At 45.6% G+C, this 12,554-nt stretch overlaps 1 protein-coding gene across 1 annotated transcript; it reads left to right on the top strand.

Annotated features, from left to right (window-relative positions):
• Window positions 1-3,072: 3,072 nt before the first annotated feature.
• On the top strand, window positions 3,073-11,711 carry KIF3B (kinesin family member 3B). The gene is made up of 8 exons (XM_008634150.2): window positions 3,073-4,511; window positions 5,084-5,185; window positions 5,848-5,970; window positions 6,083-6,201; window positions 6,433-6,546; window positions 7,004-7,109; window positions 7,318-7,496; window positions 8,078-11,711. The coding sequence occupies exons 1-8, from the start codon at window positions 3,129-3,131 to the stop codon at window positions 8,172-8,174; spliced, it is 2,223 nt and encodes a 740-aa protein (XP_008632372.1). The 5' UTR covers window positions 3,073-3,128; the 3' UTR covers window positions 8,175-11,711.
• The last annotated feature ends 843 nt before the right edge of the window (window positions 11,712-12,554 follow it).

The following is a 12,554-nucleotide window of genomic DNA, read 5'->3' as shown; positions in this document are numbered from 1 at the left end:
GGGCGATGCCGCGGCCGGGTGGCCTCGTTCGCGTGGGTGTCCCCCGCTCCCGGTCCTTCTCCCTCGCGGTCCTTCCCCCTCTCCACGAGCGCGCTCCGCTGTCCCCGGGCCCCCTTCCCTGCAGCACCCGGTGTCGCAGCCGCGAGGGCGGCGGGGGATGCTCGGGTGAATCCGGGAACGAGCCCGCGGTCCCGGCTCCCCGGGGGAAGGAACACCCGTGGGATGCCGCGCTGAGGCGATAGCGGTGACCACAAGTGACCCCAGACGCTGAGTGAAATCAGGGCACACCGTGGCACAGGTGGCACGGGGATGTCCTGCCCGGCCTGCGGAGCGTTTGGCAGGGAGGCGAGAGGAGAACAGCAGCACAAAGGGTGGTTTGGCTTGGGAAGGACGGAAAGACACAATTCAAACGTGACATTACGAAACCACAAATATTTGAAAGATTTGAATGGCAAGAAGCAATGGAATGTTTCGAGTGGTACCTCGGGATGTGCAGAGACGCAAGGGAAGGGTTTGGGCAGTTCTGAGAAAATCTTTCAGAGATGTTTAAGCTTAAGGCAGGAAGCAGAGTGTCCTCAGGACATCACCTGTCAGGGCAGGTGGCGGGGGTGAGCACAATTCCTGGGACACTGCTGTCCAAGACAGCCCCTCCCAACCCTGGAAGTTTCTGAGGAAAAGTGGTTGCCTCAGTTTGCATTCAGGTTGTGGCATTGGTCATTTTTTCAGGCGCAACCTTGTGTTGACTGAAATAAATGAAAATGCTTCAGTTTCTGCCCGTCCTTCCCTCTTGGTCACCAGGGGCACATTTGCAAGTGCCTCCATCTCAACCTTGACTTGTAGGGACCTGGCCCAGGTCACTTCAGGCTGAAGTAATTTCATAAAAAAATTCCCATCTTTGATGGAGAAGAGTGGATGGCACGGCAGCATTCCCAGCTTTCCTGCCATTCATGTCCAGCCACTCTGGCAGCTCAAACATTGCCCTGGAGTTTCTGGGGAATACAAACACTGCTAACTAATTGGTTTTATTTTCCAGTTACACACTTGGATAAATCTGAGAAGAACCATAATTTGTTATGCTTCCAGTAAACTTCACCGCAGTAGCTAAAATAATTGGAGATGATTCGTGATGGATTGTTATGAAAATAGCCCAAATCAGGGGTAAAATCAGTTGTTTGTGACTATAAAAAGAGACTTGCAAGTGAAGTGGGGAAAGGTTTTAAAAGTTGATGGTGAGGAGGTACACCCAGATGAGCAGCAAATGTGCAACATAATTTTTGTTCAAGGTGTACCTCTGGCAAGACTAACTGAACTCTGATCATTTAATATTTGTCATAGTTGCTTACAAAAGTGACACTTCTCATCAGAATGGTATTTTAGATATTCAATATATAAAATAAATCCATGCTCTCCTTGTCAGAACTTGTGCCTAATTCGAGTATTTGCCAGTGTGAACATGCAGATACGTGACACAGTGGTTGTCATGTGACCTTGTCAGAAAATTGTCTCTTGTGAACTTGAATTACAGGAATGTCTCTGGGAGCTGTGGAAGGACATGCGTGTATTAATGTATACAAGTCCTCAGGATGAGAAGAGGGAGGGTTGTTTTTTGTGATTCTGCCAAGATTTGTCCTCGTTTCACTTAGTCTTTCTGTGTTCATGCTCCAGAATTCGTGTTTGCTGTGGGTCAGACAGGAAGGTCACCTTTATCTGGAGCTGTCAGTTAGGAGGGAAGTGGTTTCATTCAGTAGCTACCCAAAATTCCTGTAGCAGTTTAAACGCACTGTGCAGGGTGTAGAGTGAATTCTGAATGACTGTCCAGTTCAATGCTTTTATGGAAAGAATGAGAAGCAAAGAGTTTCCCCCTGCAGACCCAAGGAAATTCCCAAGGCCGTACTGAGCTTTTTGTACAATTTTTAACCATATTTATCTGCTACTTCTGTTTTACTTTTTCCAGTCTGACTGTCTGTATGTTGGGCTAGAATTGTGCTTCCTTTCCCATCCACTAGGTCTGGTCCTGAAGTTCTCTGCCACCTTGTTGGAGAAGCTCTCCTGATCCATGCAATTATCGAGTAAAAAACAATTAGACAAAAATCCCTGTTTCCTTCTGATCCAGCTGGGAACAGTGAACACATCCCAAGGAGGCCACACCTGAACATGTGCCAGCACTACCTTGGACTCCCTGTGTGTATTAGTTTTACACTTAGTTCCAGCTGGCAGAAGGACCTCAGGGCTCTTCTTGGAAGATATTTTGGAAATAAAAAGCGTTATTAGAAGCCACATGGCATTCCCCAAGCTGTGCCATTGAGATCTGCTGTGTAGGCTTTAGCAGTGACTGCTTTAGCAGGAACACAGGCTTTTTGCTCCATTTTCAGTGGCAGCTCATCTTGCTGATGACTGGAGGATGCACCAGTGTGTTCTTCTGTCTACCCAGAGTCATGAACGGCTTGGATCTGTGATCTGGGTTTATGCAATATGAGTTTAGGTTGATGGTGAGTCCTGTAAACCTGATGCAGTTGGAACACCAGAGCAGGAGTGATGTCAGTAGGTCAGTGTAGTTGAGCAGGGCTGGCTTTTGTGGGGAATCCTGATAAAAGTGTATTGCCAAAAGAAATGATAAGAGCAGACTTGTGCTCCAGAGAGAGCAAGGCTGTATTAGATTTTCAAACTGGGAGATTTAAAACAAAAGGCCTGACTGCAAAAAAAAAAAAAAAAAAGCAAAGTATTCTTTTTATAAATAGTTTAAAAAGGCTTATTATTATTTTTGAGGGTCAAGAAAAGGATCTTTACCAACTGTAAAGATGTGATTCAATGATGAATTTTTGCAGCAGAGCTTGTAAAAATGATACCATTTGATGCATAGCCTTTGGTAAAATAATTCTGTCTCAGTTCTTCTGTCTCAGTTCAGGCCTTTACAGGGGTTTCATGTTGTACGTTATTTTAGTTCTTCAAAATCCCTTGCAGCTTAATGAATGCAAAATGCTGCTCAAATCAATGAAGCAAGTCTTTGGCTTTGTGAAAAGTTGTCCTTGCAGTAAACTGCCTTCAGACATTCCTGTTTTGTTTTTGTTCCAGGTTTCTAGCACGGGATCATCCATCAGTCGGATCGCACCAGCCGCAGCCCTGCTGTCATGTCTAAGTCAAAGAGCTCCGAGTCCGTGCGGGTGGTCGTGCGCTGCCGGCCCATGAACAGCAAAGAGAAAACCGCTTCCTATGAAAAAGTTGTCAATGTGGATGTCAAGTTAGGGCAGGTCTCAGTGAAGAATCCACGGGGATCATCTCATGAACTGCCTAAAACTTTCACCTTTGATGCTGTGTATGACTGGAATTCCAAACAGGTCGAACTCTACGATGAGACCTTCAGACCTCTCGTGGACTCTGTTCTGCAAGGGTTTAATGGGACAATCTTTGCCTATGGGCAGACTGGGACAGGGAAAACGTATACGATGGAAGGGGTGCGTGGTGATCCTGAAAAGAGAGGGGTCATCCCCAATTCATTCGACCACATCTTCACCCACATCTCTAGATCTCAAAATCAGCAATACTTAGTTAGAGCGTCTTATTTGGAAATTTACCAAGAAGAAATCAGAGACTTGTTATCAAAGGATCAGTCCAAGCGGCTGGAGTTGAAGGAGAGACCAGACACGGGGGTTTTTGTTAAGGATTTGACCACCATTGTTACGAAAAGTGTCAAAGAGATAGAGCACATCATGAATTTGGGAAACCAGAACCGCTCCATTGGTGCCACCAACATGAACGAGCACAGCTCTCGATCTCACGCCATTTTCCAGATCACTATCGAGTGCAGCGAGTTGGGACTGGATGGAGAGAACCACATCCGTGTTGGGAAGCTCAACCTGGTCGACCTGGCAGGCAGCGAGCGGCAAGCAAAGACCGGGGCACAGGGGGAAAGGCTGAAGGAGGCCACTAAAATCAATCTCTCCCTCTCAGCTTTGGGCAACGTTATCTCTGCACTGGTAGATGGCAAAAGCACGCACATTCCATACCGGGACTCCAAGCTGACCAGGCTACTTCAGGACTCATTAGGTGGCAACGCCAAAACTGTGATGGTGGCCAATATAGGCCCTGCCTCTTACAATGTAGAGGAGACACTGACCACACTGAGATATGCCAACCGTGCCAAAAACATCAAGAATAAGCCACAAGTGAACGAGGATCCTAAGGAGGCTCTGCTGCGGGAATTCCAGGAAGAGATTGCTCGGCTCAAGGCACAATTGGAAAAACGGTCTATTGGCAAAAGAAAGAGGAGAGAAAGGAGAAGGGAGGGTGGGGAAGAGGAGGAGGACACTGAAGAGGGTGAGGATGAAGGAGATGACAAAGACGATTATTGGAGGGAGCAACAAGAAAAGCTGGAGATTGAGAAGAAAGCTATAGTCGAGGATCACAGCTTGGTAGCAGAAGAAAAGATGAGGCTGCTGAAAGAGAAGGAAAAGAAAATGGAGGACCTGAAGCGAGAGAAGGAAGCAACAGAGATGCTGAGTGCAAAAATCAAGGTAGAATTCTTCCTTGTCATACTCTTTGAAAGCAGTTTGTTTAAGCTGTGGGGAAAATAAAGGGTTTCCCAATTTGGAAAGATATTTCACAGGAAGTTTCCAGGACAGTGATTTGTGTTTCGTTTGGAAGATTTTAAAATAAACTATTTCTAGCCAGAAGCTGAAATGTCCACTATTAATTACATGTTTCAATGTTCATGAGTTGTTTCATTGTTCTTATGTGCTGATCTTAAGCAATTGGCACGATAAAAGACAATGCATCTTTTCACAAGCTGTGGCACAGGAAAAGTTTCGTTCTGTCACAGATCATTAACAAGTTCTTTACAGGGGAGCACACATTTTGGTTCTCCAGCTTTGCCACACATTGCAGTGGGGACTTTATTCTAAACAAGTTACTGTTGCATTAATCCCACAGTTTTATAGGAATTTTAAGAAATGGGGATTCTTGTAGCAGCTGCCTTGAAAGAGAAGGTTAAATGAGGGAGCTGCCCTGAAGAAGTTGTATCCATAGGAGAGAAAGTTACCTTCTGTGGTCACTGAGAGAAACTTCTGACCCTGGTTTTTCCTTTCAGACAATGGAAAGCAAGCTGCTGGTGGGAGGGAAAAATATTGTGGATCACACAAATGAACAGCAGAAAATCCTGGAACAGAAACGACAGGAAATTGCAGAACAGGTACAAGGAAGGAGATTTGTTATTTTGTATAAAAGGCCTTGCTGCGGAACTTTTGTAAAACATTGTGTTGGGGAAATTACCAGAAAAATTTTCCAGGGTTAACCCTAAAATTGGTTTAATGGCAATCATTTATTGAAAAGAAGGGGGAAGGGCTTGTGTCAGATTAGTCATTATTTGAAATATGTAAAGAAGGTTTATCACAGTTTTATTCTAGCTCTTCATGGTAAAGATTTGCTTCCTATCTTGATTGGAGCTGTTTGTAGGTGAAGAAATATTTCTAAGACATCTCAGAGTACCAGTTTGGCCTTTAGCTCAAGAGAGGGGTCTTTACTCTGCGCTAAAAGTTCATTTTCTGCTATGCAAATTCTGTTGGTGATTCTTAAATACAGTAACCAGTACGAACTGATAAAAAGGAAAGAAAAAAATAACCTAAAAATGGCATTTTGTTCCTTTAGTTGAAGCTTGAGTCTTGTTCACACTGTCTGATTTTAATTGCAAAATAAGGACAAATAAGAGTTAATGCTTCTGGTATTTCTATGGCAAGAGATAGGAAGAACTGGAAGGCAGGGAAGGAAACCCATCCTGAGCATTGGTATCATGTGTGTCAACTGGAGGTGACAAGGTAATTGTGGTCTTTAATGCCATCTTGTCACATTCTTCAGAAACGTCGGGAGCGAGAAATCCAGCAACAGATGGAAAGTCGGGACGAGGAAACACTAGAGCTGAAGGAGACCTATAGTTCTCTGCAGCAAGAGGTGGACATAAAGACCAAAAAACTCAAAAAGGTAAAAAGAAAATGATTCCCTGTCTACCAGGCTGGGAATAAAATCAACTTGTGTGTGAAAGTGAGAGGAGCATTGGCAAGTGACAGGTTTTGGCTCTTGTTGTGTGCTCCAGTTATTTTCCAAGCTGCAAGCTGTGAAGGCAGAGATCCATGATCTCCAAGAAGAGCACATCAAGGGGCGCCAGGAAATGGAGCAGACCCAGAATGAACTCACCAGGGAACTAAAGCTAAAGTAAGTCCCATCACTTCATTGCCTGCTATTAACTGTAACAGAGAGGGTGTCTCGGGGTGGGGAGTGGAGGGACTGCCTTGCACGTACTTGTGGAATAAGATTTAAACACGAGAAAACTAAACCATTCCTCCTTTTCCAGGGTTGTATTACATCAGTGGGAGAGGAGCAGTGAGGAAAGTCATGTACTAATTATGTCTCTTGTATATCTCTCATTTCTGTGGTTGCATGTAGGCACCTGATTATTGAAAACTTTATTCCCTTGGAAGAAAAGAATAAGATCATGAACAGATCATTCCTTGATGAAGAGGAAGACAACTGGAAACTACATCCCATAACCCGTCTGGAGTGAGTGTACTTCTGCTCTTTTCTCGGGATGGAATTACAGGTCACAGGAAACCCTCTAGCTGTCAAGAACAAAAGAGGGATTGAATTGGGGATTTAAACTGGCCCTTTAGAGTTCACAGCTTCTTGATGCATAATAAAATAAACCAAAACAATTTGTTCCTCTTAATAGGTGCTGTAAAACAGAAATGTACAGTTAGGAGAATTCTTGGAAGATTATGATTTTTCTAATAAACAAACCCAATAATTATATGTAAAATATATGTAATAGTGCATTCACCATTAAAATAGCAGTGCATTCCTATCATATTTCTTTCCTGCTCCTACAAATGCAGCTTGGGTGGTTTCTGCTGTGTTGAAACAGATTTCTGCATGGAATTTGCAGATGTTGTAGCCCATAAACTCCAAGAGGAGCCTTTGGTTTTAGGGTATAACAGACTGAGTCTCTGTTTTCGTCTAGTAACCAGCAGATGATGAAAAGACCAGTATCTGCTGTGGGGTACAAAAGGCCCCTGAGCCAACACGCCAGGACGTCCATGATGAGTCATACAGAGGCTCGGTACAGGGTAAGCCCACATGTGGTTGAACCTTTGTCTCTTCAACCTCCTGATCAGGGGAATGTGAATTCCAGAGGGGATTGTGTGTTCTTCTTTGAGATGTAAATTTGTAGTGTCCTGCATACATTTATAAAGTACTTGAGATTAAGTTTCTGGAGGGAAAAGTAGCAGTTAGTATGAAAACATGGAGACTTTGATTGTACTTTTCCTATCTCAGGCAGAGAACATCGTGTTACTGGAACTGGACGGGCCCAGCCGAACAACAAGGAACTATGAAGGCCCAGCCATCGCTCCCAAGGTTCAGGCAGCTCTGGAAGCAGCTCTGCAGGAAGAAGATGAGATTCAAGTGGACGCCTCAACCTTTGAGAGCACTTCAAATAAAAAATCAAAACCCAGGTGAGTTAGACCTTCCCTGAGCAGACTGGCCCACAGGAGAGGTGCAAGTGCAGTTGCTGTTGGTCAGCACTTCTCATCAGTGAAGTGAAGCTGAGCTTTGTAGATAAGCAAAGAAAGAACGGAACATAGAATCACAGAGTCATTAAGGTTGGGAAAGACCTTTAAGATTTGAGCCCAGCCTTCAACCAAATCCCACCATGCCACTAAACCTTATCACAACTTCTCATTTTTTGATCACTTCCAGGGATGGAGATTCCACCACTGCCCTGACCAACCTGTGCCAGGGCTCAACCACTCTTGCAGTGAGGAAATTTTTCCTAATTTTGAGCCTAAACCTCCCCTTGTAGGATTTGAGGCTGTTTTACCTTGGTCTGTCAACTTGTTACTTATAGAAGAGGCCAACCCCCACCTCCCCACAGCCTTCTTTCAGGGTGTAGGACATAGGACAGAAAAAAAGCTGAAACTGTTTATTAGAGAAAAACTCCAGTAAAAAAATCAGCTTTTTGAAGATTAATTGTGGAAAGTAACAGGTGACATTGTCAGAGCTTTTCTTGTTTATATTTTAATTTTTGCTTCCTCAGACCAAAAACTGGAAGGAAATCGGCGGCATCCTCATCAGGATCAGGCACCCCCAGTTCTCAGCTCTACCCACAGTCACGAGGGCTGGTTCCAAAATAAAACCAGCAACTCCTCTCCAGGGAGGGAACAGCCTTTACCTTCTGGGAGCAGAGACAAGGACAAACCTGCAGAGAGAGCTCCTGGCCAGCCTCCAGCCCCTTTCCCTGGAGATGGCCTTGTTGCTGTTTAACTGACTCGGGCCAGTCCAGGGGCACTGAGCCATGGGAAGATCTGTGCTTGCAACTCAGCATTTGGCCTCTGTGGGAAATGGATTTTAGTTAGGAAATCAAAAATGCATGAGGTACGTTACAGTGTGTTAGGAGCAATGGGAAGCATGGGGATCACCTCACAGCATCACCGTCCTCCTCCTGCACCAGTCCTTCTGCTGCACGAGGCTTTTTGGCTGTTGGGCACTAAGAAGACAGAGTTGGAAGTCATCTCAGCAGAACCACCAATCTCCAGGTCCACAGTGAGAACCAAAAGAGGCTAAAAAGCAGAGGATCTGTTCAAACTTGACAAGGTGCATGGTTCTTCCTCTTCCTGCTTGAGAGACTGGCATCATCACCTGGGGTACAGGCACTGGTCTGAACAGGCAGGATGGCAGTGGCCAGCGTGTCCTCACCACCACACAGCTGTGCCTCCCCATAGGGCTGTAGGACAGAAAAGGGTCTTGAAAACAACTCTGTGGTCTCCAGAAAGGAAGCAGTAGAATCTGAAGTCCTTTCTTTGTTTACAGGCGTAAGTGAGAGCTCCTCTAAGCTGACCTACAGACCTCACCCCTACCAACAGGAACCACCTTGTCAAAGAACACCTCTGCACGCCAGTGTCAGCTCCACAGCTTTCCTCCTCTCTCTTGCCTCCATCTTTACCCCTGGCATTTAAAACCAGTCTCCATATGACATCTTTAATGGCATATGGCCATTTTCTCATGCCTCCTACTGTTGATGGAAGACATAGCATTAGCTCAGAGCTCTCCCTGCCAGGCTCAGACTCTCAGCTGGGCAGAGAACTGGAACTTGGAGCTGCCTTTGAGTGTACTCCTGGGAGTTTGTTCCCTTCTCTTGGTGTCTAAGGAGGTTCAGCATTCAGTGCCTCTTGTGCCTCACCTGTTCCATGTTAAGCAGCTTTCTCTCTGCACCTCCCAGTCCACTCAGAGCCACCTAACCAAGGCTGGTGGTGGAAGCTGGTGTTAATTCCAGGGGTTTTACTTCGAAAACAAGGGAGGAAGAGGTCCTGCTTTTGACAGTCTCCTTGCAAAGCTGCCCTATGACTAAAGCAGGCTCGTGTAGCAGGGTCGAGGGAGGTGAACTCCATGCTAAGGACAGAGTAAGGTGTCCCTGTCTAGTGTCCCACAGCTCATTCATAAGTTTTAGTTCACTGTATATTGAGACTTGGGATGTTACTTTTCCTGGTTGCTCTTGGCTGTCATCCTGTGAACGTTTTTACCTGTTTCCCTCACTGATGACTTCCTCCAGACTGACACATGTGAGTGTGTGAGGACTTGCCTGGTTGTAGAAATGCTCTGATGTGTGGACTCTGCCTTGTGCTCGTTAATTGTCCACAGAGTGACTTCACCCAGGCTGGAGAACTCCTTTCTACTGACCCCCTGAGCAGGAGGAACTGAGTACTCAGCACAGCTCACTTGTGCATCCTGCAGGCACGGTGCCCAGGTGAGCCAGGTGGGCCCCTTGAACACCAACTGGGCTGCTGCAATCCATGGGCTGCTTTCCTGGGCCACAGGGTTAATGTATGTATACACATATATGCACACATATATATATTAGTTTTGGTGGAGGAAGGAAGGATTTGCTTTTAATTGAGAGAGCAGGCATATGACCAATTTCTTTCAACCTGAACGTGGAAACCCAGCGTAATCTTCATTTTTACAAAGCACTGTTTATGTCCAGAGAGCCTTTCAACTGGCTCTTGTTGCATAATATAACATCAACTTCTCTTCCCTCTCCTCCCTCTTTCTCTCCAGCACATAATCTTCTGTACTAGGACATTTTAAAAGATGATTGTATGGTTTAAGTGCTCAGAGACTTGAAATTAAACAAGGGGGGTGGGGTGGGGGGAAATGTTTAAAACCCTGCAATAGCAGCACAGTAGATAACCACGTCTATGTACATACCTAAGTACACATGTTTTTTGTGAATAATGCATACACAGACACATCCATGTCTGCACATGTGCACACTCTTCCTCAGTTGCTACTATTCCATAGGGAATTCTAGTCTATATTAAACTCATATGCTGGAAACTGCCCTCGTGGCAGGGCTGGTACCGTGGAACTCTGCAGTGCAAACCTGTTTTCATGTTGATGAGCCAGCTGGTGTCAGAAAGGCTCTGCTTTTAACTCTGTAGAAATTCATTAGCAAGGTGAAAGAAACTCAGTAGAGTGGAAAAGAAAAAATCTGCATATTTAGTCATTGTATGTAAATTGGGGCTTTGGGTGGAGATTTGGTCAGTGTGTTCATGGGCAATCTCGGCCTGTTACAGAAGCTTTTGGATTCTCATTCCAATGGACTTAACCCTCACCAGATGCTCAGTAGCACTGATATTAAGATACATTGTCTTAAGCTGTACAAAACATACTGAGCTCTGGTTTGAAGCTTTTAAGAAACATTCCTGCCGAGTTTGCCCTTTTCTGGTGTTATCTGAACCATCTGGGCTTCCTGCTGGTTAACCAAAGGCAGGAAATCCAGCTGGAGTCCTGGAAGAGGCCCTGGGACAGCCATGCGCCGTCACCTTTTCTTCTTAGGAATGTTTAACATTCAACATAATTGTCTTTGCTCTGATCTGTATAATGGGATCTTTTTTTTGAAAAAGTGGCATGGAGCAGGAGTCGGCCAGTGGGAGCAAGCGCCCCAAGACACTGAAGCATAGGAATTAAAGCACTTTGTTAAATCCTTAACTTAGGTCTAGCGCCTTTTAAAAAATATTTGCATGCTGCTTGAATCTTCTAAAACACATACCTCTGCCAGAGCACCTGGGGCTGCGCCGGTGCCTTATACAGATCAGAGCAGGCAGTGTTCAGTCAGTTTTAGGTGTGTGAGTCTGCCCTCGCTGAACACGCAGCGCTGGAGTTTCAATGAGGCACCTGTGTACCTGGACCTGTCCTCTCTCCTGTCTGTGCTGGGCAATGTGCACCAGTCTTTAAACAGTTCAGTGTAATTCCTGGGGGTCTGTTCCTGCTGTGTTCAAAGACAGATTGGAAAAGAGAACCTGCAAAAGCCATAATTAGCTACGGAGATGGAACTGAAATGAGAACACTGGTCCTGCCTGCTGCACTGTGCAGCGGGGGGTTGACTCTCTGGGGTCCAGGTGCTTACTGCCTTCTCCAGCCCCCTTTCTTTTTGAAGAGGTGACCCAGGATCCTTCTATGGGCACAGCTGTCGATGACAACTCTCAGCTCCTTGGAGATACACCCACCTGCGCCTTCTCTTAGGTGATCTGTAGAAAAAGAACCTGTCCATAGTTCTGTCCATAGTTTTACAGCTTATATTTATTTGTATCATCTCTTTTGTCTAGGAATGTAAAGTGATCCTAAAATACAACGTGTAATAAAGTCAATAAGATTTATTGCATCTATCAAAACGTGTGGTTTTCATTGTTACTTTGGGGCAGGGCTCGGTGACTTCATGTTTTATAAAGCCTCGTCTTATTTTTCTTCAATTAAAAAAAAGAAGTGTCTGTGCAAAGTAAGTGGAAAAATGTAAATATGAGTAGAACTGCGATGAGTATTGTAAAGTGTGTGTATATAAATATATATATATAAAAAATACGAGTAGAAGGTGCTGATGCTTGGCATGTGGCACCTTGGGAACCAGAAATGGTGGTGAAACCCCGCCTGGATCCCAGTCCAGGGTGGGCCCCCGGCCTCGGTGCTTCATTGCTTGCTACGGCAACGGGTGGTGCCGATTTAAACCAGTCTTTTTCCGGCACCGTGGGGAGAAAGAACCTCGGGGCATAACGGAGGAGTATGTCCAGAGAAGGGAAACGAAGGTGGGGAAGTGTCTGTAGCACATGTCCTGTGAGGAGCGGCCGGAGGAGCTGGGAGTGTTTACCCTGGAGAAAAGGAGGCTCCAGGGTGACCTTATTACCCTCTACAACTCTGTGAAAGGAGGTTGGAGCTAGATGGGGGTCGAGCTCTTCTGCCGACCGGCGACAAGAGGGCACAGTGTTAAACTGTGTCAGGGGAGATTCAGTTTGGACATCGGGAAGAATTTCTTAACATAAAGGGTCTTTAGATACTGGCATGCACTGCGGAGGTGTTTAAGGAAAGACCGGACGTGGCGCTCAGTGCCCTGGTCTGGTGGACATTGTGGTGTTGGGTCATAGGTTGGAGTCGCTGATCTCAAAGGTCTTTTCCAGCCTAAATGATTCTGTGATAACCGGGATGTTGGAACACGAACAGCCGCAGCGGCTCAGCCTCGAGCG

The sequence above is a fragment of the Corvus brachyrhynchos genome, unplaced genomic scaffold, assembly GCF_000691975.1.
Source record: "Corvus brachyrhynchos isolate BGI_N302 unplaced genomic scaffold, ASM69197v1 scaffold10, whole genome shotgun sequence".
NCBI lineage: Eukaryota > Metazoa > Chordata > Aves > Passeriformes > Corvidae > Corvus > Corvus brachyrhynchos.
The sequence above is the reverse complement of the archived record's forward strand: the minus strand, read 5'-3'. Positions and strand labels throughout refer to the sequence as shown.

Bases quoted from the DNA above. Each gene is read 5' to 3' on its own strand.
- KIF3B (XM_008634150.2), top strand. From the start codon at position 3,129: ATGTCTAAGTCAAAGAGCTCCGAGTCCGTGCGGGTGGTCGTGCGCTGC. The intron at 7,110-7,317 runs GTAAGCCCACAT...TTCCTATCTCAG, and splicing joins ATACAGAGGCTCGGTACAGG to GCAGAGAACATCGTGTTACT. The intron at 7,497-8,077 runs GTGAGTTAGACC...TTGCTTCCTCAG, and splicing joins AATAAAAAATCAAAACCCAG to ACCAAAAACTGGAAGGAAAT.